Here is a 26284-nt window from a genome sequence, read left to right on the forward strand (position 1 = left end):
CACACTCGGCTGTCTTCGCACCCGGCATTCGGCGGCGCTCGGCTGTCTCCGGCCGCTCGCTCGGCGTTCGGGTCCGCGGCCGCTGCGGCGCCGGGCATTTCTCCGCAGCTCGGCTCGCGGCCGCGCCCGCCGCCGCCCGGCCCCGCGCCCATGCAGGCCATCAAGTGTGTGGTGGTCGGCGATGGGTGAGTGCGCTGTCCCGAGCCGCAGGGGCGGAGGGGCTAGTAGGAGGCTACTACGGGGTGAGGTGAGGCGGGGCGGGGCAGACAGGCGCGGGGTCCTGGTGAGGCGGCTCCGCCGCGCCCCCACCATAGCCTGGCCGCGTGCGTCCAGGGGCCGATGGGGTGGGGTCAAGCTCAAGCTGTCCACCTTCCTCTAGCCCGGGCACACCTGATGCTGCCCGGCCTCCGCCCCGGGTGCTCGCAGTGGGTGGGGCCCGGCCTCACCTGCGCTGATTCCTGGGTGGCTCCACCCTCGCGCCAGCCACCCAAGGTGCTGGGAGCTCTGACGCCCCCTGTGCGTTGCGGCGTGCCCTATCCAGGATTGTGAGCCCTTGCAACCGCGCCCACCACTGTGCTTCCCTCTAGCCGGCTTTGGTCAGTTTCTTTCAGCCCCAGGTGGCTGCAGATCTGCTGGGCCCTGCACGACCTACCCACCCCACCCGAGCCACCCAAACTAAACCCCCTGCTCTGCGGGAGCTGGCTGCCCTTGCGGGGAGGAAAGGGGCGGAGGCTCGGCCCTGGAGCCACGTGGGCTGAACCTCTTTCCACAGTGCCGTGGGGAAGACGTGCTTGCTGATCAGCTACACGACCAACGCCTTCCCGGGAGAGTATATCCCCACAGTGTGAGTGCACGGGAGTGGGAGGTAGCTGGAGCTGGCCACTAGAGGCCGGTCACACGTGGAGGATGGGACCTCCTTTAGTCCCTTAAGGTCTTGTTCGAGTGACCCTGGTTCTGGGTTTCCATGGTGAGGCCGAGGCGCTGGCCAGAGTTTGGGATGTGTGGGCTTCAGAACTGAAGCCTGCTGACTGGGCTCCAGTGGCCCAGTATCCCTGCCCAGCCTAGTCCTTCCACTTTTGCAGTTTCGACAACTACTCAGCCAACGTGATGGTGGATGGGAAGCCCGTCAACCTGGGGCTGTGGGACACGGCTGGCCAGGAAGACTACGATAGGCTTCGGCCCCTCTCCTATCCTCAAACCGTAGGTGGCAAGAGGGCCGGCTCTAGGAGTTGGGTGGTTCCTGAATGGGGAGGAGACACAGACTGCTCTGGACACCCTTTGGTCAGTTCTGTCTGTCCCTCCCTCTGAAGGATGTCTTTCTGATCTGCTTCTCCCTGGTGAGCCCGGCCTCCTTTGAGAACGTCCGTGCCAAGGTAGGGTGGGCCTAGGGTTCCTAGCGGAAGGCACGCCCCCCCCCAGTGAGCAGAGGGGTCTCTGCCAGTGACCTTTTCTGCTGAGGGGAGGCACTGAAGCTGTCAGGGTGTCAGGGGGGACAGCTCACAACTGGCTGTCTGAGGCCTCCCTCCCTCCCTGGATGGGTGTCTTTGTTCACTGCCAAACCCAACAAACTGCTAGCCACTCTGTGAAGCAGGGAGAGCCGCATGTGTCAGAGAGAAAAGCCTCAGGGATCCGGGGCCCGCTTTGGGCAGATCGGGGGCCCTGTCCCCCCAGGCATAAGGGTCTCTGAAGCCTGTGGGGTCAGAACCTCTGTCCCCACAGTGGTACCCGGAGGTGCGACACCACTGCCCCCACACACCCATCCTTCTGGTGGGCACCAAGCTGGACCTCCGTGATGACAAGGATACCATCGAACGGCTGCGGGACAAGAAGCTGGCACCCATCACCTATCCGCAGGGTCTGGCCATGGCCCGCGAGATCGGTAAGCGTGGGGCACAGGTTGTGTTTTGAGGGACTTGCCCTGCCTGCGCATCTACAGTCAGTCACCGCCTCTGCTGTCCCTTCCCTCAACAATGCCAGGTTCTGTCAAGTACCTGGAGTGCTCAGCTCTGACCCAGAGAGGTCTGAAGACAGTGTTTGATGAGGCCATCAGGGCAGTGCTCTGCCCGCCTCCCGTGAAAAAGCCAGGCAAGAAGTGCACTGTCTTCTAGAGCCCCGCCTGGCCAGCCTGGCTGAAGAACCTGGCTCAAGCGTGCCCTCGTGTTGAGCTGTCCCTAAGTGGTGAGGGTGGGGAGGGAAAGCATGGGGACCAGGCTGGGGTGATGGGGTCCTGTCCCCTAAGCCTCCTTTTTCTGGGATATAGCTCCAGCCTTCCCTGGTCCCCATGGGAGGCCAGGAGGGAGCAGGGTCTCCCTCAGGGCTGCAGGGGTGGGTCCAGAGAAACCCCAGGATGGGCTTCCCTGGAGGGAAGGGTGGGGGGTGGGTTTTGTTCATCATGTCCCAGGAAAGGGCGGCCCCTTCTTATTTTATACAATAAACATTCTCCACCTCTTCCGCCTGTCTCACCGTCTGTCCTGCTTTCCACCCTGGTACTTGCTCTAGCTGTCCCCTAAGGGGGGGGGGTGGGAGGGGAGGCAGAAGAGTCTGGCATTCCTAGCCGCCGGCGCTGTATTTCCAAAGGAAACTCTGAGCTTAGCACACCCTAGGTAAGCGGAGGCAGGCACACTCAGCCGTATACAGGGTGACCTCTGTGTGCAAACCTGGGGCCCGCTGGGGGACCTTAGGGACGTGCTCCAGCAGCTCTCACTGAGCTGAGGGGGAGCAGTCTTGTAAAGAGGGTGAAGCCTGGACTCTGGAAGCCTCGTTGACTCCTCTCTGGCTGGCATGAGATGCCAACTGGTTGCCAAAGTGGAGGGAGGCAGCCCAGGAGGGGTCCAAAGCTATGGTCCAGAACTCAGGCTTCCTCCCAGAAGCTGAAGGCATTTCCCTGGAGCAGACACGGAGACCAGAGGATGCCCTGCAGGGACACATTCTCCTCCCAGTGATGCATACAAGTGGCTCATGCTGACTCAGAGAGCAGCTGGTTGTTACTTTTTTTTTTTTTTTTTTTTTTGGTTTTTCGAGACAGGGTTTCTCTGTGGCTTTGGAGGCTGTCCTGGAACTCACTTTGTAGACCAGGCTGGCCTCGAACTCACAGAGATCCGCCTGCCTCTGCCTCCCGAGTGCTGGGATTAAAGGCGTGCGCCACCAACGCCCGGCTGGTTGTTACTTTTTTTTTTCAGGAAGTTTGCCAACCAGTTGTTAAACAGCTCTATGAATAATAATTAAGTCACATAAACTTAACAATTAGTTGTGCTGGGCACAAAAATCGGCAAACTCACCATTTCCTAATCACTCAATGTATGTTGCTGTCTTCATGTTATTGTATGTCATGGGGTGCTACTGTGGACCTCCTTGCCTCCGTGTCCCCCCAGATCCACACTTGAGCAAATGTTCTCAAGTGTGTAGCTTGAAGTCAGCTCTAATGTAAGTTCCACACCAGGGAATGTGGCAAACAGCGCAGACTAGGGCTCGATTAAACAGTGGCCCAGGCCTTTGGAAGCGAGACACTGCAAATTAAATACACCAGGACTCTCTCATTATGTTGTACGTAACACAAAAAGTTGTGGGAATGTTCAAGATTTAGAAACAGTGAAAGAAGTTGCTCAGCTCATTGGCAGATTAGTTAATGTCTGCCGTCTCTCTCGGTGTGCGTGCTTACTCAGTGACTGGTAACAGATCAGAATCGCTGGGCAGTGGTGGCGTACGCCTTTAACCCCAGCACTCGGGAGGCAGAGGCAGGCGGATCTCTGTGAGTTCGAGGCCGGGCTGGACCGACAGCCTCCAAAACAATACAGAGAAACCCTGTCTCGTAAAAACCAAAAACAAAAAACACAAAAAAACACAAAACATATCAGAATCACAGAGCTGCTTGCTCAGTGCTCACCAACAGTTCACAGCCCCACTCCAGAAACCTCTGAACAGGCTGTCTTTAGGCAAACTGACCAAACTCTTGAGGATCCAGCCTTCTGGAAGGAAGGGTTAGGGTTAAGCTGGCTAGGCCTGAAAGTCTTGTGTGGGAACCAGACTACACCTGCTTTGGATCGCAGATGGCTCGAAGAAGATCTCTGCATATCTGAAGAGTCAGCACATAGGCTGGACAGATGTTTATTGGAGGGACTGGGGGGGTGGGGTGGATGCGCAATGTTCTGAGCCTATGGCTGGGCAGAGTTAACGGAGGGGGGCTCAGGTAACCAGGAAGCCCCCATCCACGGGCAAAGTGGAGCCAGTGGTCATGTTACTTCGGTGGCTCAGCAGGAAGAGGATGGCGTCCACCACGTTCTCCACCTCTGGGGGCAGGTGGAGGCCAAGAGCAAAGATGAAGGAGACTTCCCTTGTCCTTCCAGCCCCAACCAACCTCCCCTGGCCCCCAGGCGCAGACAAGCACAAGGGCTGCTGGTACCAGTTCCAGTCTGGACTCCTGCCTAACTTACCAGCAAACTTGCCAAGTGGGATTCGATCCAGCATAACCTTGGCCTTGTGGGGGTCACTCCAGTTGGTCCGGCCCATAGACGTCATCACTACTGTGGGGTTTACTGCATTCACGCGGATCTGCAAGGAGGCCATCGAGGTGAACAATGTGGGAGGGTGCCTGGGCATTAGGACTGAGTGGAGGCGTTGTTTCGTCCGGCCCAACACACCTTGTGGGGCCCCAGCTCAAGGGCCATCATCTTGGTCAGCATGTCCAGAGCACCCTTGGTGGAACCTGTAAGGAAGGTTGTTGTAAGAGGCCAAGAGCTGCCAGGCATTGGTGGTGCATGCCTTTAATCCCAGCACTCGGGAGGCAGAGGCAGGCGGATCTCTGTGAGTTCGAGGCCAGCCTGGTCTACAAAGTGAGCTCCAGGCCAGCCTCCAAAGCCACAGAGAAACCCTGTCTCGAAAAACCAAAAAAAAAAAAAAAAAAAGAGGCCAAGAGCTGGTCCAGGAGTGGGAGTGGGGATGGGGGGATGGGGAGGTGGGGGGGGGGGATCAGGCACAGCTGGAATTACTCACAGTAGACGCTGTGGTTGGCCAGTGCACGCTGGGAGGCCTGGCTGGAGACGTTCACGATGGCCCCCGGAGCTCCCCGAGCTATCATGCCCCTGGCCACAATCTGAAATGTGTGTTTTGAGGGATTAGAAGCAGAACTAGCAACCCCTCTTCAGAGTTTCCTTCTCCCGGCCACGTAGGTTAGCTCACCTGAGACACCTGGATGACAGCCCGAAGATTCACATTGAAGGACCTAGCGATGAAAGGGAAGCCTGGTCAGGGGCAGGCCTGGGGCTGCCTGGGCACGGGGTTGGCTCCTACCACCCCAGGGGTGGCTTACATGTCAAAGGCCTCCTTGGTGACCTCCAGGAAGGGCTGCAACAGGGCCACGGCGGCATTGTTTACCAGCAGGTCCACCGGTCCCACACTGCTTAGGGCCTGCTCTGTGGCCTCCCAGTCGGCCAGGTCCACACACACAGTCTCCACGCCAGGACACTGTGTGTTGGGGCAAAACAAAGCGATTAGCAACTGTGTCCCAAGAAGGTGGTGCTGCTGGCCTTTTCTTCCGGAGGGAAAGGTAGTTAGTCTGGGAGAGTTGGACCTGGAAGAGGACTTTCAACTGGAAAGGGTCAGGGGTTCCTGCAAATTGTGAGGCGGAACCTACAGCCCAGAAACACAGCCCCGCCTCCAGGCATCCTCACTTCCTTTCCGCTCAGCGTTCTTGGATCTAGGGCTGCTCTCTCAGCGGACATTTCAGTTTCTTCCAAACTCGGGGAGCCAGGATGTCTTGATGGACCCCCGACCGTTTGCACAGGCCTCGGACCTAGGAGGGAGCGCACCACCCCCAACGCCCGGCGCCAGACTCAGGGCGGGCCTGCCGTGAGAAGCACGCGGTGGGTGAGGGGCGTCCAGGGAGTGCAGCGTCTCACTCACAGACACAGCGCCTACCTCGCTAACCAGGCTGTCAAGGTCCGCTTGTGTCCGGCTCACGGCCACAACATGTGCACCAGCCGCCTGCAGCGCCAGCACAGTGCTGCGCCCGATGCCTGAGGCGAGCGAGGATTAGTGCGGGTCCCCCCCCGCCCCCCACATACACACACTTCAAACCAGATCGACCCTGGACCCCGCCAGTGCCCCTCTCTTGTCGCCTGACCTTTGCCTGCTCCGGTGACCAGCGCCCGCCGACCTGCAAGCCCCAGGTCCATGGTGGCCCAGCCAGATACTGCCGGGGCAAGATGGACTTGGAGTTCTGGAACCGAGGGCGGGGCGAGGAGAGCCAATCGCGTGGGCTGCGTCTTGGAAAAGGGCGAGGATATTAAAATAATAGCTCCTTCTGTCGTGTTGATTGGCTGAACTGCGGTGGGCGTGACCGGGGCAAGGCTGTGTTAACCAAGGGACACAGCTTCTCGAATTGCACCAGGCTGATCCAACTTCGGAGTGAGGAATCCGCTTAGTGAGCCCTGGTCAACGTGGTTTTCACTGCCCAGAAAATTTTCACGAGAAACAAATACACCAGTTTTGCCAGGCGCATCACGGACGTTGGTGAACCTGAGAGACATGTCCAAAAATGTCTTGTGGCCGGGCGTTGGCGACGCACCGCCTTTAATCCCAGCACTTGGGAGGCAGAGGCAGGCGGATCTCTGTGAGTTCGAGGTCAGCCTGGTCTACAGAGCAAGTTCCAGGACAGCCTCCAAAACAATATAGAGAAAACCTGTCTCGAAAAAAACCAAACCAAACCAAAACAACAACAAAAAAAGTCTTATGTGCTCTTTTCCCAGGAGGCCTGGGAATGGGTCTAGATAGCGAATGTGTAACACTCCGAAGAAGACACTGTTACCAATAAGAGCCCCAGGTAGTATCAGAGGGATTTGAAGCCCAAGGTCACCTCACTCAGCCTGCATCGGGTCACCAGCCCCTCACAGAAAGTGGGCAGGAAAACAAGAGCCCGGGTTCAACCAGTTTCGGGATGTCCATGAGAACGAGCCAGACAAACATTGCTTTCCTGTCAGTTACAGATTAACGAATGTCCAGGAGTACACCGCGCCTCCCTGTAAAAACATTTTGTTGTTAGGGTCGTGGTAAGGAACACTAAGGCTGGCCAGTATCAGGGATCTTTGTCACTTGGGCTTCCAGCCCAAAGAGGTGCATGCGTGGGCTGACTCGGTTTTGATAATCCGATGCAGGTGGCTCAGCGGTTAACACCACGGGATGCTCTTTCTTCCCCCAGAAGACTCCAGGTTGATTCCCAGGACCCACATGGCCGTTTTAGAGAAACCAGTGCCCTCTTCTGGCCTCTGTAGTCATGCACACGGTGCACAGACATACCTGCAGGCAAAATCCACACACGCAAAATAATGGTAATTTTTCTTTTAATTTAAAGGAGAGAAAAGCAGCCGGAGGCCAGATAGCCAAGTGCCTCCCCGCCCCTGTTTTTGACCTGATTGCCACCGCTGTAAGTCCGTTTTGTGAACTCTGCTGTCTGCCTGCCAGAAACCGAGAGGGAGACAGCACTCAGCCTACCCAACACCTAGATACGGCTGCTTAAAGCTCATCAGCAGCTTCAGTATCCAGGACGTGCAAAGGTCTCATTCGTTGCTCTGTGGTTCTGGGCGCTCACGGGCTCAGGCCTTGCTCTCTGGAGAGAGGGACTCTCAGAAAACTGTGCCCTGTGCTCTTTTTTTTTTTTTTTTTTTTTTTTTTTGGTTTTTACGAGACAGGGTTTCTCTGTATTGTTTCGGAGGCTATCGGCCCAGCCCAGCCTCGAACTCACAGAGATCCGCCTGCCTCTGCCTCCCGAGTGCTGGGATTAAAGGCGTGCGCCCCTGTGCTCTTTAGAAGGTCTATCTTGAGCCCACCCTCCTCTGCTCTGCCACCTGACCCAAGCTGGACCCTGTGTCAGTTCAAACGGCTGGTCACTTCAAGCCCAACAACCTACCAGATGCCATGGGCTGCAGTGGCCTCTTACCTTGCCAATGAACTTGTAGCAATGACTACACCCTCTGGGGGTGGTTTCATGTGCAGGCGTGACCCATTCATTGATAAGGTAGAGGCGGTGGGCTCTCCAGCAATGGCTTGGGAAGAGCATTGGGAGAGCAGAGACTGCATCTTCTGGAGCAGGAAGATATCAGCAGTTATTTACTCTTATCTGTGTAAATCCTCCCCTAATAAATAGCTATTATCATTTATCTTGGGTCTGGTGAACTCACTAAAACCCCACCTTCAATTGGCTCCCAATGTGGGGCTCGAACGCACAACCCTGAGATTAAGAGTCTCATGCTTGGGGCTGGAGAGATAGCTGTGGTTAAGAGCAGTGACTGCTCTTCCAGAGGACCCTGGTTCAATTCCCAGAATCCACATGGTAGCTCACACCTGTCTGTATCTCCAGTTCAGTGGATTTGGTATCCTTATACCAATGCACATAAAATTAAGTTAAAGTATTTTGTTTGCTTTTGTTTTTGTTTTTTTTCGAGACAGGGTTTCTCTGTGTGACTTTGGAGGCTGTCCTGGAACTAGCTCTTGCAGATCAGGCTGGTCTCAAACTCATAGAGATCCTTCTGCCTCTGCCTCCCGAGCGCTGGGATTAAAGGCGTGCGCCACCACCACCCAGCAATAAAGTTTTTTTTAAAATAAAGAGTCTCATGCTCTATGGACTGAGCTGGCCAGTGCAAGCAAGCATAGGAGAACTTACCAGGGCCCCTGAGACACTCTGAGGAGCCCTGGTTGCAGTGCTGGCACCAGCCAGGGTGATAGACCAGCTAGCTAACTGTGAGAGCTTCAGTTTGGCCAGCCTTGTTAGCACGCTCTGAGGAATGGACCAGGCAATCAAAGTGGGTTCCAGAGAAGAAAGATTCCAATCCGCACCTAACAGTTCCTCTCCTTCTGAACAGAGTCCACAGGTTTAGGAGTGCTCTGGTCCAGGACATCTCCCCTTCCCTGCTTCTCCCTCCCTTCCCCTAACTGCTGGGTTGGCATCAGAAAACAAGGAGGCACCAGTAATGGAAAGGCGAGGGCCCTAAGAGGAGGGGTGTGACAACACAGATTCCGTCTTTTCAGGAGAGTGTCCTTTGGTCACACTGGTCACAAGGCACAGTAGGTTTTGGAAGACAGCAGGCTTTGGGGTGAATAGCCTAGTGCAGGACCTGATCCAGCATCCAGGCTTGCAGCAGGTTACCCCCAAGGAGTCCTATGCAAAGGTTCGGGACCATGGCGGTCGGTCTATTTATTTAGGAAAATGAGACCAGCAAAGTGGACAAGGAGAACAAGAACCCCAAGGTCCAGAGTGTGGCGTGGTTGTGGGATCAGACAATAATATGGGGAGCTGGGAGCTGTGTCAGGGCAGGGCTGTGGCATTGGAAGCAGGTCATGAGATCAGTAGCAGTTTTGGCTCCAGGGTGGGGCCAGGGAGGCCTCCAGTCTAGGGCAGTCTAGGAGGCCAGGTAACCAGCGTCCACCAGGATGCCAGAGCCGCTGGTAGAGGCGCTGCTGTCGCTGAGCAGGAAGAGGATGCTGTTGACCACGTCCTCCACCTCTGCAGGAGGACAGAGCAGTCAGGGCTTCTGCCTCCCGCCCGGCTGCTGCTGCTGCCCCTCGCCGATTCCCCCACCCACATCCCCAGCTGACCTGCGAACTTCCTCAGTGGGTGGCGCTCCTTGAGCTTCTCGGCAAAGTCCGGGTCTGCATAGACTTTCTTGCCCATGTCAGTCAGCACCACAGTAGGGTTTACAGAGTTCACCCGGATCTGCCCCGCCCCCCAGAAGCCACAGCAGGTGGGCGGCACAGCCAGTAAACTCGCCCCGCCCACACAGCTCAGGACTGGCCACAGGACAAGCCTGATGAGCTCAGAGCACGCCCAAAGCCTCACCCCATCCTCACCCTCAACCTCCAGCCCTGCCCCAGGTGCCCCAGGTCATCTGTCCCTCAGGTGTGGGCCCAGGCCCCTATGCCTACCTTGTATGGTCCCAGCTCCATGGCCATGGCTTTGGTCAGCATGGTTATAGCACCCTTGGTGGAGCCTGTGGGAGGTGGGGAGTGCCCCTAATTATTCAGTCCTCCTTCTGGGAGTCCCACCCAGAACCTCCTCCTCCTCCTCCTGCTCCTGCTCCCACAATGAAAGGGTGCACTCACTGTACGTGGCCAGACCAGGGAAGGTGACATAGGCCACCATGCTGGAGACGTTGACAATGGATCCTGCCACTCCACGGTTAATCATGCCCTTGGCTACCATCTGGAAGCCCAGAGTTAGGGGTATAGCTCACTGTGCCCTATGCCATCCCACCCTGCCCAGGTGTTCCTCCTGCCGGGGCACAGAGCTCCTAACCGCCTCACCTGGGACACTTGCAACACAGAGCGCACATTCACATTGAAGGACCTGGCAGGAGAGGAACAATGGCTCCCTGCACCACCGGTCTTCAGCAACCCTCCCCAGCCTGCCCCCACTCCCCCCAGGTGCCCACCTGTCAAAGACCTCCTTGGTAGACTCTATGAAAGGCTGCATTAGCGCCACTGCCGCATTGTTCACCAGCAGGTCCACGGGGCCAATACGGCCCAGTGCCTTCTCTGTGGCCTCCCAGTCACCCAGGTCCACACACACAGGCTCTATGCCTGGACACTTCGAGAGACATTGTTTGGTGGCCTGGGTGAGGCAATGTCCCAGCCAGCTTCTGATGCACCCCTGCGGGTGGGGAGCAATCCCAGGCCAGGGCAGGGCTGCTGGGCCTCACCTCTTTGGCCAGGCTGACCAGGTCTGCGTTGGTGCGTGACACGGCCACCACTTTGGCTCCTGAGGCATGCAGGGCTTTCGCAGTGTCACGCCCAATCCCTATAAAGAGGTGATATGGTGGGATAAGGGCCCTGCAGGCTTGGCCACAGCTGGGATCAGGATCACAGGTAGAAGCAAAGACCCCCAGAAGGCAACTCATTCCTGGTAAGCTGCAGGGAAGGCTGCCTCTGGTGCCTATCCGCTTGCCCAGTCTGAATCTAGGAGAAATCCTGCAGCCATACTAGGTCCACCCGTCATGGGTATTGTGATGGCCATGCTGTCTTGGTGGGTCTCCGGCCAGGTGACATAAACGGGTCAGTCCGAGTCAGATTCTGGAGGGCTGAGCTGTGACAAGGTCACCTTGGGCCCCTATTCTGTTTTAGTTCCTCTTCACAATCTTCCCAGCCTACCCGCACTCACCTTTCCCTGCCCCCGTCACCAGGGCACTCAGGCCACTGAAATTCATCTTTATGCTCCCAATACCAGTGTGTCCCTGTAGCAAGAGATGGGCTCAGTTTTTATGGCTGGGCTGGCAGGCGGGGCAGAGGTGGAGCTAGGAGCCGACTGGCCTTGCTAGGATGGCATGATCCACTTCCTCCGTGGGCTAGGCCTCTCACTCCCCAAGTATGCCAGCCGGCTGCTTGTTGGGGTTTGAAGACAGGATGAGAAACTGCATGTGTGCACGATCTCAACGATTTACTCTCTGGCCCCTCCAAAAAAAAAAAAAAAAAAAAAGCATGCTGACTCCTGTCCTAAAATTTTAGTTATTATCTTGGGCTATTTTGCAAGGCATTATCCTTGGTGCCAAGCCACTGCCATCTTCAAAACAGCTATTCCTAGACTAGAAGAGGAGCTCACACAGTCATGTAACTGGAAAAGTCTGAGGCCTGGGGGATGCTAGGCAGATTTTTTTTTTTTAGTTTTTTTTTAAATTTTAAATAGCTTGTTTTACATGTCAGCTAGGCAGATTTTTACCACTGGCCAAACTTCTGATCTAGGAGAACAGATGTTTCAGATTTCTGATTTGCTTTCTGTGGACAGAAGCGCTGGCCGGCAACAGTTTTAGTGGACGAGAAGCTGGACTTTTCCACTCAGCCTTTGTGACCTGCCAGGACAGCTGTGCCCATAGACATGGTAGTGGTGAACCACTCAGCCTTGACAGTTCTCCGGAGGTAATCCAGCATCCTGGGTTGGCTCTGTGTGTGTTCCTGGGATAGAAACAGGCATCCAATGAACAAGGGCAGTAATCTGATTCCTGGGCTAGGTCAGGTGGCAAGTTTATTCTCATCTAACCCACCCAATACCCCCAGCATTCCTGAAGTCTGTCATCTTTCCTGGGTGATCCCCCACCTGCCCCCCCAGAGACTCAGCCCTCCGTGGCCACATTGAGGCAAATTCAGCTCTCTGAGGTGGGACTCCCCTTCTCAGAGCAGATGGGTGGACCCTTGAGGGAAAGATTTGGAAAACGGGATTAAATGTCCATCCTAGCCAAGGGCAGTGGTGGCATGTGCCTTTAAGAAAGACAAAAAACAAATGAAAATGCCCATCCTAGTGCTCCATCTAGGAAGTTGTCTAAGGCCATGCCAAGCCCTCTGGATCTTGTGTGATAGGGTTCATGGAAGGTGTTAGTATCCAGGCGTCTGTACTGGCCTGTCCTTGGGGTTCTGACAGGATATGCCCTCAGCTGCAGCCACTGAGAGCACCACCTGTGCACATTCACTGTGTTCCCTTTTAAAAGGGCCCTGACCACCTCCCACCCTCCTCTCTGTCTTTCTCTCCCTCTCTCTGTCTGTTCCCCCTCCCCTTCCTTTCTTCTGATGCTCCTGTCCCCAGAGGCTGGTCCCTCCCCCATTCCTCCTTTCCCCCCTTTTTATGATCCCTTTCCCTAATAAAAAACCCTGCCTGTCTCATGGCATCTTTCTCTGGCCCAGTTGCTTTTCTTAAATTGCAACAGAAGGAACGTTTCTTTGTTTCTTTCCAGAGGGGCCATGGCTAGGGCACAAGGCAGCTGTGCCAAGCAGAAGGTTTGGATACACAGACCACCCAAGGGACAGCCCAAAGCAGCAGATGTGCTCAGGCTCCCCACCTGCCGCCTTTCCCTTCTTGTAACCAGGGTCCACATGGAGACTGAGTGACTCTTTGGAAAAGTGCATGCCACCACACCTGGATTGTAAATTAAGTTTTACTGGAACACAGTTATGCCCACTTGTTCCTGACTACAGCTGTTTTCACATTTGCTAACAGTAGTGTTGGTAAATTTACGGCAGAGACGTTATGACCTGCAAGGTCTCAATGATTTACTCTCTGGACCTTCCAAAAAAAAAAAAAGCATGCTGACTCCTGTCCTAAAATTTTAGTTATTATCTTGGGCTATTTTGCAAGGCATTATCCTTGGTGCCAAGCCACTGCCATCTTCAAAACAGCTATTCCTAGACTACAAGAAGGGGGCTTTATCTAGAAGGCTATAGGAAAGCCATTGTCCACGTTAGGTAAGAACATTCCAGCGTAGCTATTTTCAGTGTGGTCACCCACACTTCTGTCCATTACCCCTCACTAACACTCTGTATGTAAGTCCCATACACTCATTGGTCCCCCCAAGGTGAACTGTGGTGGAATTTTCCTTTGGCCTCTAATTGGGACCTAAGGAAGAGAGGGTAGATGTCATTTACATATCTCCCAGGAGAAATGCCACTTGGAATGTATTTGTGTATTGTTTTCCTACTTTGGACAATATGCTGGAAATATACATTATACTTGTTATAATATCAAGGAAAAGTAGTGATTATTTAAAACGAGCTCACTGGTAGTCAGCATGGTGGGTGGGCAGAGGCAGCCCACCTGTGAGAACACGTCCTTGGTAAATAGCCATATCCTGCATATAGCCATTAATTATACTGTCTCTGATAAGAAAGTTCCAGGGTAGCCGGGCGATGGTGGCTCTCGCCTTTAGTCCCAGCACTCGGGAGCCAGAGGCAGGTGGATCTCTGTGAGTTGGGGGGGGGCAGCCTGGTCTACAGAGCAAGGTCCAGGACAGCCAGGTCTTTTAACAGACACATTGTCTTGAAAAACAAAAAAAAGTTCCAGGGCAACTATTCTGTATTCTCCAACAACATAGATTCTTCTTCTATTGGGAAAAAAAATTGTATTCTGAAAGAAAACATATGGATTGGGGCCAGTGAATGGGCAAACCCTGAGGCTCTCTGAGACAAAAGTCTGGGTCTGCACTTGTTCTAGTTAGCTTTCTGTTGCTGTGATGAACACTATGGCCAAAGGTAACTTTGGTCATAAAGGGAAGTCAGGGCTGGAACCAGAGGCAGGAATCAGCAGAGGCCACTGCTTTCTGGTTTACCCTCATGGCTTGCTCAATCTGCTGCTTGCTTTTTTTTTTTTTTTTTTTTTTTGAGACAGGGTCCTTCTATATATGGCTCTAGCTGCCTTGGAACTCTATGTAGATCAAGCTGGTCTAGAACTCACAGAGATACATACACCTGCCTCTGCCTCACCACTGCTGAGAGATTTATTTAAAGGTGTGTGCCGCCCGAAACTGTTTGTGTGTTAACCCAGGACCCACCTGCCCAGGGATGACCCTGCTCACTATGGAGTATGTGTTCTCACATACTAATTGTTAACCATTAAGCAAGACAAGACATCCCACAGATTTTGCCAATCTGATGAAGGCATTTTTTTTTTCTCATTTAAGATTTCTTAGCTGGGCGTTGGTGGCACACGCCTTTAATCCCAGCACTCGGGAGACAGAGGCAGGCGGATCTCTGTGAGTTTGAGGGCAGCCTGATCTACAGAGGGAGTCCCAGGACAGCCTCCAAGACAATACAGAGAAACCCTGTCTCGAAAAAAAATTTCTTCTTTAAGGGAAATTAGATGAGATCTACAGGGCAAACTGGGGGCAGGGGTGTTAAGGGGGAGAGGAGAGGAGGGGAGGGGAGGGGAGGGGAGGGGAGGGGAGGCCAGGCCGGGGGGAGGGATGCAGTGGGAGAATAACGAAGAGATACCTTAATAGAGAGAGTCACTATGGGGTTAGGGAGAAACCTGGTGCTCCCAAGAAGCCACAAGGAGGACCCCAGGTAAGACTCCTTAGCAATAGTGGAGAGGATGCCTGAACTGGCCCACCCCGTAATCAGATTGGTGAATACACCAACTATCGTCATGGAACCCTCATTCGGTAATTGACGGAACCAGGCTCCAGAGATTCACAACCAAGAACCAGGCTGATCTCCCGGGAATCCGGTCGAAGAGAGGGAGGAGGGAGCACATGAGCAAGGGAGGTCAGGGTTGTGATGGAGAAATCTACAGAGAGAGCTGAACCAAGCTTGCGGAAACTCATGAACTCTAGACCCACAACTGTGGGGACTCCATGGGACCAAACTAGGACCTCCATATGTGGGAGACAGTTTTGAAGCTTGGACTAGCTGAGGGGGCCCCTGACCACAATATAAACCTGGTACATGAGCTGGCTTGTTGGAGCCCACTCCCTATGGTGTGACGCCATGCTCAGCCTTAATGCATGGGAGAGGAGCCTGGTCCTGCCCCAACCTATTGTGCTAGACTGTGGACTCCGCATGGGAGCCCTTCCTGGTGAGGAGTGGACTAGATCACAACTGTTTGTGACTCCAGTTCCAGGGGATCTGATGCCCTCTTTCTGCCTCCCATGGGTGACCAGGCACACATGTAGTGCACAGACATCCAATGCAGGCAAGTATACATTAAAACACTTTTTTTTTAAATTCCCCCTTCCCAGATGTATCTAGGTTTGTGACAAGTTGACAAAAGCCAACCAGCATACAGTTCTTTCACAAATGACAAAGACAGCTTTCATCTTCTAGGAGAAATATTCTGAGGATCTCGTAATGTAAGTCTGTCAGTAAGTTTCTAATAGGCTGCTGTACAGACTGCCTCCACTATAGCCAGAGTAAAAGACATGGGCAAACCTGGGCGGATTTGCAATGTTTCAGATATCCTTTATCCTGTTAGGCCTGGGGGGAGGGGCGGTAAAATGGGTATAGGCACTTTGTGTACCGTCCCTCCCTTTCTATTTCCATGCCAAGTAGGCAGATGAGTGGTGCTTCTCGTATCTTACAGTGTCCTCGGTGACATCTACTCTCCGTGAGATCTAGGTCAACCAAGAATTCTAAATCAGCTCAGTGACATCTCATCTCCATTGTCGGGACTTAGCATGGCATCCACCCAGGGCATCCCTGGGAGCCTAGGCAGCACAGTCGCCACCATGAGTCCACAGGTCAGCTCAGACTCACCGTACTCCCCCATTTTTCTGGTGCGTGCCATGCACCCATGAGAAAACCGTTTTAGTCTTTTAGGCATCCTGCGGTAAGCTTGGCTCATGATAACAATGAACGTGGATATGGGATGGATGACTTTTAAACTGAGCATGATCAGACCTGTGCTCCTCTTCAGGTTGGCCTTCATATGTGAGCATGTATAGTACAGACCTTCATACATGAGCATGTATAGTATAGACCTTCATACATGAGCATGTATAGGCCTTCATACATGAGCATGTATAGGCCTTCATACATGAGCATGTATAGTATAGACCTTCACATATGAGCATGTATAGGCCTTTATACATGAGCATGTATAGTCTTCTGTTTGAAAGAAAATGGCCCCCAAAGAAAACAGCACTATTAAGGAAATGTGGCCTTGTTGGAGGAAGTGTGTCACCGCAGAGGTAGGCTTTGAGGTCTCATCTATGCTCACATATGCTCAAGCTGTGCCCAGCATCTGAATGTGTTCCCTACATGGGGGCCTGGGAGTTCCCTTGCAGGCCAGTGCAGAGCTGGCTTAGGCTGGCTCAGGCTGGCTCAGGCTGGCTGTAGGCTGTGTAACTCCTACAAGTCCCTTCACTGCTGAGCTAACCAGAAATGGTGTCCTATCCCTGCTCCCGTGGATGAGGGTTCTGTCGAGGGTAGGATTAGCCCTGACAAGCCTGGGCCTGCCCTGGAGAGAGGCACGTCACTGTGTGTGCCCCTGTGAACCAAGGCTACCAGAAGGTAGGGCAGAGAAGTGGGGTGATGGTGTACCACAGGTAAGTAAACAAGCAGAGTCTTTGTCTCAGGAAACCGCCAAGGCCAGTGGAATTTCTGGGTGTAATGTGTATGTATGGCCCCTTCTGAACACGTCAATGCATGAATGAGCTATAGGTGGAACCGGACAAAATCCTTTTAGAAGCTTCTAAGCCTCCCCCTCAAATTCCTTCTTTGGGGCTCTGTAGGGGGAGGTTTTTACTTGATTTTCCTGCTCTCAAGACATAGAAAGAGCCCTTAGCAAAACAACATGAAACTGGAATCCAGGTTCACAAGGAAATAAATCAGCCAGGTTTAGGCCAAGCTGGTCAGAGCTGCCCTTCAGAGTTTGGGACAATTGGACTTGAGGGAGGAGGGAAACCTCCAGATACCTGTTGGGGCTAAGCTAAGGTTCCTACCGCTGAGCTCAGGGTCTTGAAAAGGACAATGTGGGGTGGGATAGGGGTCCCAGCCAGTAAAGGGTGAGTGTGTGTGTGTGTGACTGTGTGTATGTGTCGGGAAAACAAAATCAGAGCTGAGTTATGGTACTCACAAGTCAGTACTCAGAGGTAGACAGATCTCTTGAGTTTGAAGCCCAATCCAGGGTTGCATAGTGAGACCCTGTCTCAAAGAAACACCAACCCGGGGTGGTGGAGAGATGGCTCAGAGGTTAAGAGCACTGTCTACTCTTCCAGAGGTCCTGAGTTCAATCCCCAGCACCCACATGGTGACTCAGCCATCCATAATGGGATCTGATGCTTTCTTCTGGCATGCAGGCCTACATGTAGGCAGAACACTGTATACATAATAAACAAACAAACCTTAAAAAAGGAAACACCAACCCCTTAAAAACAACAGCAAGCAACAAAATTTTTAAAAAATCAGAAAAAGGAAATACAAGTTCAAGGATGGGCCTTCATTCAGCTTCTACTTCCTAGTCTCCCAAGGTTCCCCTGGTCTGTGGGGTGGTCCCCTGTCCTTAGCTAAAGCAGATGTGCACTGGGCCAGGAGCTGGAGCCTTTGGGAGTGACATGAGGCAAGGTAAGGGCAAAGACCCTTGCGACGGACACCAGGTGTCGGGAGCTTAGGGTGGAAGTCTATGAGCCCACGGATCTCCAGAGAATCCAGGGACGTCAGGCACACAGGATGTCTCTCCACTGGGACAGGTGAAACGCATGCTTCTATCCAGAAAACCCAGAGAAGTGATTAATTGCCTGGTGATCTGTCTGGTTATCTGTTGGGCCAGGGCCATATATCAAGGTCCCACAAGCAGGACCAGAGGTGGCTAACTGCCCAAATGGCCTCTATGCTATCTGTGTGACTTAGACCAGCCCAGACCCTTCCTTAGGTAGTTTTTCTCTAGAAGAAACAATATGTACCCTGAGTTGAGCTTCAGTGTAATTACACTTCCTTGTGCAATGGGCAATGGGGACTGTATTACACCAGGAAACTTTTCCCAAATTATGCTGGGCTTAAATACGCTGGGACTGAACTGCCTGTTCCTGGGCTCCCGGAAGTCGGGTCCAGGTTGACAAAGTCAGTCTGCACTAGGTTTTCTTTTTTTTTTTTTCAAGATTTATTTATTTATTATGAATACAACATCCTGCCTCCATGTATGTCTGCACGCCAGAAGAGGGCACCAGATCTCTTTATGGCTGGTTGTGAGCCACCATGTGGTTGCTGGGAATTGAACTCAGGACCTCTAACCTCTGAGCCATCTCTCCGGCCCACTGCACTGGGTTTTCATTCTAACCTCTTCGAAGGGTTCTCTTCCCTATAGGACGCCCTGCAGGGTCCCCCTCAACCAAGGGTCACCCAAGGCTGTTGTAACTCACTTTGCCCCTGCTGGCTCTTGTACCCTCCCCTACATAATTAGATTACAAAAGGACTCATGAACAAAGAACTTCCTAAACTTGAACCTTCTCAAAATCTAAGCTCTGTCTTCTTGAGCAGTGCGGGACCTGGGAGAGAGGCTTATGTAAGGAGATACGGCTGGGAAAAGCTACCCAGGTATTTCCCAGATTAAGTAAGAAGTGGGCAAACAAAGCTTCGGTCAGGATACATTGTATGAGAGAAGAATGGAGAGGCAGGTAGGTGCCAGGGTAGAGAGGAAGGGAGGACGTCAAATTCCCTGACCTAAAGGAGCTCCCTCTCCTGACCCAGCCAGCCCTCTGGGTTACTAAAGCTTCTGCCCTTTGACCTTCAGTGTCTTCAGGGTGGGATGGAGAGGGTGGGCACCTGCGAACCAGAGTTGAGGCCTTGCTGCTGGGTCCCCCACGTTCTTGAGGGAACTCCCTGCTCCGTAGACTAGGTCACTGTCAGCCCCCTGATTGCCTCCTAACACAATTCCTACAACACACCAAGAGGAGCAGCCCAGCCGGACATTGGTATCCCACTCCCTCAATCCCAGCACTCGTGAGGCAGAGGCAGATGGATCTCTGTGAGTTCGAGGCCAGCCTAGTCTACAGAGCGAGTTCCAGGACAGCCTCCAAAACAATACAGAGAAACCCTGTCTCTAAAAACAAAAAACAACAACAAAAAGAGGAGCAGCCCTTCCTGCCAACCAAGAGGAGTCTCAGGGATTTCTAGAAACTGCTCCTACCAGGAAGTGGTTCTATCCTCTCTGACCCCACCAGACCATTCTGGACACCTGGCCCCTCCTCTGGCTGTGGTCTCAGTTATTACATTTATTGTGTGGTGAAGCAGCGGCTTCAGACTGTGCCTTGCCCTGGGTGACTTCCAGAGTTCAAATGGAGATGCAAAGATGACTTTGTAGGTACTCTCTGCCTGCAGAGCACCAATCACAAGGCTCGGAATGGTAGGAAGTGGTGACTGATTTGTGCAAGTTAAAAGACGCGGCCCAACCGTTTCTCAAAGACGACTTGTATCACACGTGTGCAGGGACCTGCATTTTATGGGACCAGGCCAAGCTGTGGTCTGCTCGAGCATGTATCAACTCCGGTTCTTTGAGGCACTTGGAAGAGTTAACTCTCCCTAAATGACTTCCGACGCTAAGGTGCGGGCGGGCTCATCCTCAGGTAACTGCCTTCGCTTCGGGTAGTCTGTAGTCTGTCAGCGCACCAATATTTAGGGGTGTTTCTGTCCCCCGTTATAGATAACACGTGGGCCACACACACTTGGCGCTTTATTCCTCCTACTTTGTGATCTCAAGCCACTCCATCCCAGGAGACTGTGGGGACACTCCCCTGTGCACCGTCGTTGCTAGGAGACACATAGACGTACATCTTGGCAGGCTCTCATCCATGGATTCTATTCTTTACAAAGGAGAAAAATAAAGTGCTTCAGTGGCTTTCCAGAGGCGGACCGCCTGGCCCCAAGTGCTGGAAGGACTTGGGACAGCAGCCATTCTCTTCTGGCCCCAGCCAGCGGCTCTCTCTGTACTGCAGCGCCCCCTGCTGTCTGTGTGCCCGCCATCCCCGCAGCTGAGCCTGAATTGTGAAGTCCCAGGTGCCTCGGGGACTATTCCAATTTTTCTCCACTCTGCCGTCAAATAGTCTGAATAACAGGAAGGGGCCAATTAGCAGCCCCTCCCTCAGGACCCTGACCTCACATTCCCAGTCCAGCATAACCGCATCACCTGTGCTTTCAGAGCGTGCCTGGTGATGAGGCAGGTGCAGAAACCTAGGACTCTTCAAAAACATGGCATGAGAGGCCAGTCCACGCATTCACAATTACCTTGTTTTCTTGGTGATTTGTGTGTGCCAGATAAATGGGCTACCACTGAGCTATATGCCACCAGCGTATTCAAAATTGAAATTCCATGTTTGGTATCTCAATTTTTGTGAGCGCATGTCAATTATATGCCCATCGTGCCTGCTATTGGTAATCTGTAAAATAAAATGAAGAGAGAAAAAAATGTTGCTTCTCAGAGACAATTATAGAAGGACAAAGGGTGTGGTTTCTCCCCAGTCTCCTCCTCTATAAAGCTTCCCCAGTCTCCTCCTCTATAAAGCTTTGGACTATCCTACAAGTCCAACAGCCACCATCATCAGGAGTTCAGCCTCCAAAGATAACTGGGTCTATTGTTGACTGTCCTCTCATGGAATGAGTGGGTGGGGAGGGTCATGGAGTGCTCACTGGAGTGTACAACCCTCCCTGCAACCAGCTGTACCAGCTGTATGCAATTCTGCCCCAATTACAAGGGGCCTGGGGGTAATCTGGGGAAGGACTAGGGTGTGGGGAAGCAGTCCTGAGGAAACCAGCCTCCCCGCTGGTTGCTCCCAGTCCAGAGTGGTTGCTTTAAGGTCAGGCCACCTGCCTGTGCTTCTGGTCCGAGTCCCTCAACCGTCGCACAGTGCACTGTAACCCCAACAATCTCATTGTCTCCCCACGGTGAACTTTGGTGAACTCACACCACCGTCTGTCAGCCGGGGACCTGAGGAGGAGTAAGTGTTGCCAGTCAGCCAGCCCTGTGCTGCCGTTATCATCTGTCCTATCTTCAGAGGCAGAGATTGTGCTGAGCCCACGGGGAGGGTCCCAGCTCCAATCGATCACTCTGTCACTAGCCTGGTCACAGTCTCTCCTTTTGGGCCTGTCCCTCTTGCCCCTGTGGTGGAGAGGCGGGACTTGAAGGGGTGTAGGGTTTCTGGAATGCTTAAAAGACTAGTTAGCAGGTGAGAAGAGGTCACCAAAGGTCATAGATGCTTGCAAGCTTCCAGGGCGCCCCTTCCTCAGGACCAATGTTTGTGGCCATCTTGCTGTCTTGGGTTCTAATGGCACCTACTTAAAAGATTCTCTGGCCGGGCGTTGTTGGCACATGCCTTTAATCCCAGCACTCGGGAGGCAGAGGCAGGGATCTCTGTGAGTTCGAGGCCAGGCTGGACCGACAGCCTCCAAAACAATACAGAGAAACCCTGTCTCGTAAAACCAAAAAAAAAAAAAAAAAAAAAAAAAAAAGATTCTCTGGCTACTCTTGCTGTGTCCCAGTTGCCCATCTCTGGGCTCTATCCCTGCTCCTGAAGTGTACAAACCACCTTTTCAAATTTTAACTTAATTTTATTTTTTGGTTTTTCAAGACAGGTTTCTCTGTGTAGGTTTTGGAGCCTGGAATTCACTCTGTAGACCAGGCTGGCCTTGAACTCACAGAGATCCGCCTGCCTCTGCCTCCCAAGTGCTGGGACTAAAGGCTTATGCCACTGCTCCTGGCTGTAATCCACCCTTTAGTCTTCCTTCTGCCGTGCTCCACTGCAGACAGACAGACCATCAGGGACTCAAGTAAAAGAGTTCTCTGTGTAGCCACACCGTAAGCTTTATTGTGTGCCTAGAACTGGACTGATTGGACCAATCATTGCCTGGAAACCTTTCCCCAAATTGTATTGTATTTTAAATATTCTGACACACACCCTTCCCTCCTCCCTCCCAAAAAATTATACTCTCTGAAGTCTGATCCAGATTGACTTTGTACCGGGTTTTCATTTTTTTTTAATGGTTTGCTTCCCTGCCTGGATACCTGCAGGGCCCCCTGCCATGGTGCAGGTGTGATAAAGCTGGTCTCATTCCAATGCAAACAAAAAAACAAAAAACAAAAAAAAGTTTCCAGGGTCAGAGAGATGGTTCATCTGATAAAAGAGGTTGCTGCCAAGACTAAATCTACATGGTGAACAGAGAGAACCAATGCCCCATCCTAAGTTACATGGTTACCTCCACGTGTGCTTTGGTGTGTGTGTGTACCCACATATGTCCCCTCCACAAACATGCACACTAAATAACTAAACAGGCTGTTTTCCAGAGAGCTGGAAATTAATAAGTTCCCTACCCCCCCCCCCGCCCCATAATAGGCTTCTGTGCCACACAGTAAAAGCCAGATAAAGTTGAACTGAGAAAGTACAACAATAGGTTTATTAGAGTGAAGCAATCCCCCCTCTCCAAGCATGGGCAGGTTCTCCAGCCCCAGACATCAAGGCTAGAGAGGTCACACACAACATGAACTAAAGCAGGGAGCTTATATAGGTTATAGGCGAGGGGTGATGACGTGTTTGCCACAAGCTGGGTTTGTGTCCAAGTATGGTCAAAAGCTGAACACTTTAGGCAGGGACCCGGGCAGCTGGAAACTTTAGGGGAGGAAGCTGTAGTAGCCACCAAGAATGTGGAACTGAGCTTTTTTGGTACTTTCCCTTTGCTCAGAGACTCTCTTAGTGGGCAGCATTTGGAAAGACAGGACTGGGGGATTCTCAGACCTTGCAGGAGCGAGCTGTAGGTAGGTTCCAACTGAACAGAAATAAATCCACAGTGATCAGGACTCTGCCAATCAGATGTCCCTGCTGTGGTCAGGATCATGGTGCTGCCTTTGACATTTAATGTGGACCATTTAGAATTCTTTGGATCATAGAGAAATATAGACATGATTTTAAGAAATTTTAAAATTAACTTTAACAAATGAATTTTTAAATTTTTAGGTTTTTTTTTGAGACAGGGTCTCTATGACAGCAGGATGTCCCCAAACACACAAAGATCTGCCTGCTCCTGCTGGGATTGAAGTAATGTGCCGCCACACCTGGCTATTATTTATTTAGATATTATATGTATAAGTGTTTTCCCAGCTTGTATATAAGTACACCACCTGCAAGCAATGCCCATGGAGAGCAGAAAAGAGCTTCATCACCCAAGACTGGAGTTACAGATGGTTGTGAGCTGTCATGTGGGTCCTAGGGACAGAACCCTGGTCCTTTGCAAGAGCAGAAAATACACTTGTTTGTTTGTTTGTTTGTTTGAGACAGGGATTCTCTGTATTGCTTTGGGAGGCTGTCCTGGAACTAGCTCTTGTAGACCAGGCTGGTCTCAAACTCACAGATATCCTGCCTGCCTCTGCTGGGATTAAAGGCGTGTGCCACCAACGCCTGGCTACAGAAAATACTCTTAACCACCAAGTAATCTCTCTAGCCCCTGTGTGCTTGATTCTAGATTGTCCTTGTCCGTGCAATCCCTAGGAACCCAAACACCTGCCAGTTCTGTGAGCCCAAGGAAAAGAGAAGACGCGGGCATGGCTGAGGTGGCAATTTGTGCTGTTTTGTCATGTGAGAATGTTTTGGCATAATCGTGTGCGGGGAGCGGTGTCTTAGTTACTCTTCTATTACTGTGACAAAACGCCGTGACCAAGGCAACTTATATAAGAAGGCATTTAATTAGGGAGGGGGACTCATGGTTCCAGAGGGTTAGAGTCCATGACCATCATGGCAGAAAACACGGGCCAAAGGCAGGCAGGGTGCTGGAGCAGTAGCTGCAAACTTACCCATGATTTACAAGCAGGAGGCAGAGCCAACTGGGAATGAGATGGGCTTTAGAAACCTCCAAGCCTATCCCCAGTGACACACCACCTCTAGTGAGACCACACCTCCTAACCCTTCGCAGACAAGCATTCAAATATGAGCTTTTTGGGGGGCTGGGGGGCATTCTCATTTAAGCCACCGCTGGTGGGATTGAGACACGGTATTACTATGTAGCTCTGGCTAGCCTGGCGATCACAACACAGACCAGGCTGGCTTCAAACTTAAAGCTGTGATTCTGTGTGGCAAGCTTTCTTGTCGGACTATCTTTAGACCTCCATCTCCCAAATAACGACATGGAAACTTCTTGTTAGTTATGTAAGTTTGGCTTTTAGCTTAGACTTGTCTCCAAATTGCTCTTTTTTTTTTTTTTTTTTTTTTTTTTTTTGGTTTTTACGAGACAGGGTTTCTCTGTATCGTTTTGGAGGCTGTCAATCCAGCCCGGCCTCAAACTCACAGAGATCCGCCTGCCTCTGCCTCCCGAGTGCTGGATTAAAAGACATGCACCACCACCGCCCGGCTTCCAAATAGCTCTTATAACTGAAATTAACATGCTTCCGTTAATCTACTCTCTGCCGTGTGGCTTTTACCTTTCCTCAGTACGGCATGTCTGATTCACCCCAAGTCTGCTGGCAAAAGCCCTGCACCTAGATTCCATCTCCTCTCCCTGACTCCTCCTGGAAACCCTGCCTAGTCCCTCCTGACTAGCTATTGGCCATTCAGCTTTTTGTTAAACCAATAACAATGACACATCTTCACAGTGTACAAAAAGATTATTCCACAACAGCTCTGTCTCCCTAGAGCTGGAATTATAGGCGGGAACCACCACACTGTGGTCCACTGGGTTTTTAAGTCTGTATCTGTCTGTGTGGGCATTGAAGGGACACTAGGTCACTTAAGCATGTGGCTCTGGCAGTCCTTGCCCTTCTCCCCCATTCCCTCTGCCTTGCTAAAAAAAAAAAAACCAACTGTTAGATTACATTCCAGCTGAGCATTGGTGGCCCACGCCTTTAATCCCAGCCCTCGGGAGGCAGAGGCAGGCCGATTTCTGTGTGAGTTTCAAGACCAGCTTGGTCTACAAGAGCAAGTTCCAGGGCAACCTCCCAAAGCAATACCTGTGGGGCTGGAGAGGTGGCTCAGAGGTGAAGAGCACTGACTGCTCTTCCAGGGGCCCTGAGTTCAATTCCCAGCAACCACATGGTGGCTCACAGCTATCTGTAGGGAGATCTGGTGCCCTCTTCTGGTCTGCAGGCAAACATGCTGGCAGAACGCGGTGTACATAATAATTTTTTTTAAAAAAAATGACACCTGTGACCAGATGGGGATGACACAGGCCTTTAATCTCAGCACTCAGGACAAAAAGAAAAAGAAAAAAAAAGACACCTGTAAGGTCATTTACTACTGCTTCCTGCCTGAGTCAGAAAGCAGCCACTTTAATTATTTTTCCCTCTAAATAAAGGATATCTCTGTGAGAGCAGGTGTTTGGTTGTGGTTTGTGCCTAATCCAACAGAGGTCCCATTGTTGGTGGTGGTGGGGCATTTCTTCAGGTGTGAGAGTATTTGCCAGAGGTTGTCTTTCTGAGACAGTTTTCCCTTATCTCCTCCCAAAGGCTTTTCCTCCTGTTGTTGGAAAAGATTTTTCCTGGGGAGACACAACACACAGATCCACTCGCTCCCGACAGGAAGTCCCGACAGGAAGAACAGTGTATAAGCTGGGCGGTGGTGGCACATTCCTTTAATCCCAGCACTTGGGAGGCAGAGGCAGGCGGATCTCTGTGAGTTCTAAGCCAGGCTGGACCGAAAGCCTCCAAAACAATACAGACAAACCCTGTCTTGTAAAAACAAACAAACAAACAACAACAACAAAAAACAGTGTACAGACACCAGCAAAGCTCAATTCAGTGAGCCCTGAGTTTTATTGGTGTTCCTTACAGGAAAATGGTTGAGGGGTTACTTACAGGAGCAGCAGTGACTCAAAGACCAAAGCCTGTTCACCCAGATCAGCTCTGCTAACAGCTCACAAAAGCTGGGAACCTGGAGCACCCTGCACAGCCTGTGGGCAGCTCAACACGTTGCAGGGTGTCCTCTCTCAGTGATTCAGTTGCTTATTACCTCTTCTAGGCAGCTCAGCTGATTTTTGCTTCTTCCGGACAGCTGGTCTGGCTTCAGAGCCTTCTCTGCTGCTGGGTTTGCCTGAGAGTGACACTCACCATTTTTTTTCTTTTTGGTTACTCTGGCAG

At 52.1% G+C, this 26284-nt stretch overlaps 3 protein-coding genes across 6 annotated transcripts; 1 reads left to right on the plus strand and 2 right to left on the minus strand.

Annotated features, from left to right (window-relative positions):
- Positions 1 to 39: 39 nt before the first annotated feature.
- On the plus strand, positions 40 to 2451 carry Rac3 (Rac family small GTPase 3). 2 transcript variants are annotated; one of them, XM_021227006.2, is made up of 6 exons: positions 40 to 185; positions 773 to 844; positions 1083 to 1200; positions 1311 to 1373; positions 1720 to 1883; positions 1978 to 2038. In XM_021227006.2, the coding sequence occupies exons 1-6, from the start codon at positions 151 to 153 to the stop codon at positions 2036 to 2038; spliced, it is 513 nt and encodes a 170-aa protein (XP_021082665.1). In that variant the 5' UTR covers positions 40 to 150. The 2 variants fall into 2 exon arrangements, with proteins under 2 accessions (XP_021082665.1, XP_005069852.1); XM_005069795.4 differs by having other exon boundaries at positions 42 to 185; positions 1720 to 1879; positions 1978 to 2451.
- A 1621-nt stretch (positions 2452 to 4072) lies between these two features.
- Positions 4073 to 6207, minus strand: Dcxr (dicarbonyl and L-xylulose reductase). Of its 2 annotated transcripts, NM_001281411.1 has the most exons (8): positions 6119 to 6207; positions 5914 to 6011; positions 5306 to 5460; positions 5176 to 5218; positions 4990 to 5089; positions 4638 to 4702; positions 4431 to 4548; positions 4073 to 4286 (listed from the first exon to the last, which is right to left on the minus strand). In NM_001281411.1, exons 1-8 carry the CDS (start codon positions 6168 to 6170, stop codon positions 4183 to 4185), a joined length of 735 nt encoding a protein of 244 aa, NP_001268340.1. In that variant the 5' UTR covers positions 6171 to 6207; the 3' UTR covers positions 4073 to 4182. The 2 variants fall into 2 exon arrangements, with proteins under 2 accessions (NP_001268340.1, XP_012968586.1); XM_013113132.3 differs by lacking the exons at positions 5914 to 6011; positions 6119 to 6207 and adding an exon at positions 5667 to 5889 and having other exon boundaries at positions 4074 to 4286.
- Positions 6208 to 9159: 2952 nt separating this feature from the next.
- Positions 9160 to 11206, minus strand: LOC121141594 (carbonyl reductase [NADPH] 2). Of its 2 annotated transcripts, XM_040750203.1 has the most exons (8): positions 11144 to 11206; positions 10686 to 10783; positions 10419 to 10573; positions 10291 to 10333; positions 10090 to 10189; positions 9913 to 9977; positions 9586 to 9703; positions 9160 to 9493 (listed from the first exon to the last, which is right to left on the minus strand). In XM_040750203.1, exons 1-8 carry the CDS (start codon positions 11187 to 11189, stop codon positions 9390 to 9392), a joined length of 729 nt encoding a protein of 242 aa, XP_040606137.1. In that variant the 5' UTR covers positions 11190 to 11206; the 3' UTR covers positions 9160 to 9389. The 2 variants fall into 2 exon arrangements, with proteins under 2 accessions (XP_040606137.1, XP_040606136.1); XM_040750202.1 differs by lacking the exon at positions 11144 to 11206 and having other exon boundaries at positions 10686 to 10898.
- Positions 11207 to 26284: the final 15078 nt, after the last annotated feature.

Source organism: Mesocricetus auratus, unplaced genomic scaffold (genome assembly GCF_017639785.1).
Source record: "Mesocricetus auratus isolate SY011 unplaced genomic scaffold, BCM_Maur_2.0 Super-Scaffold_100007, whole genome shotgun sequence".
NCBI classification, from domain to species: Eukaryota; Metazoa; Chordata; class Mammalia; order Rodentia; family Cricetidae; genus Mesocricetus; species Mesocricetus auratus.

Excerpts from the sequence above, each read along its gene's own strand:
- Rac3 (XM_005069795.4), top strand. The coding sequence starts at position 151 with ATGCAGGCCATCAAGTGTGTGGTGGTCGGCGATGG. Across the intron at positions 186-772 it reads TGTGTGGTGGTCGGCGATGG|TGCCGTGGGGAAGACGTGCT; the intron begins GTGAGTGCGCTG and ends CTCTTTCCACAG. Across the intron at positions 1,201-1,310 it reads CCCTCTCCTATCCTCAAACC|GATGTCTTTCTGATCTGCTT; the intron begins GTAGGTGGCAAG and ends CTCCCTCTGAAG.
- Dcxr (NM_001281411.1), bottom strand. The coding sequence starts at position 6,170 with ATGGACCTGGGGCTTGCAGGTCGGCGGGCGCTGGTCACCGGAGCAGGC. Across the intron at positions 5,461-5,913 it reads TTGACAGCCTGGTTAGCGAG|TGTCCTGGCGTGGAGACTGT; the intron begins GTAGGCGCTGTG and ends CCCAACACACAG. Across the intron at positions 4,287-4,430 it reads CCCACTTGGCAAGTTTGCTG|AGGTGGAGAACGTGGTGGAC; the intron begins GTAAGTTAGGCA and ends ACCTGCCCCCAG.
- LOC121141594 (XM_040750202.1), bottom strand. The coding sequence starts at position 10,883 with ATGAGTTGCCTTCTGGGGGTCTTTGCTTCTACCTGTGATCCTGATCCC. Across the intron at positions 10,334-10,418 it reads ACCAAGGAGGTCTTTGACAG|GTCCTTCAATGTGAATGTGC; the intron begins GTGGGCACCTGG and ends CTCTCCTGCCAG. Across the intron at positions 10,190-10,290 it reads CTGTGTTGCAAGTGTCCCAG|ATGGTAGCCAAGGGCATGAT; the intron begins GTGAGGCGGTTA and ends CTGGGCTTCCAG.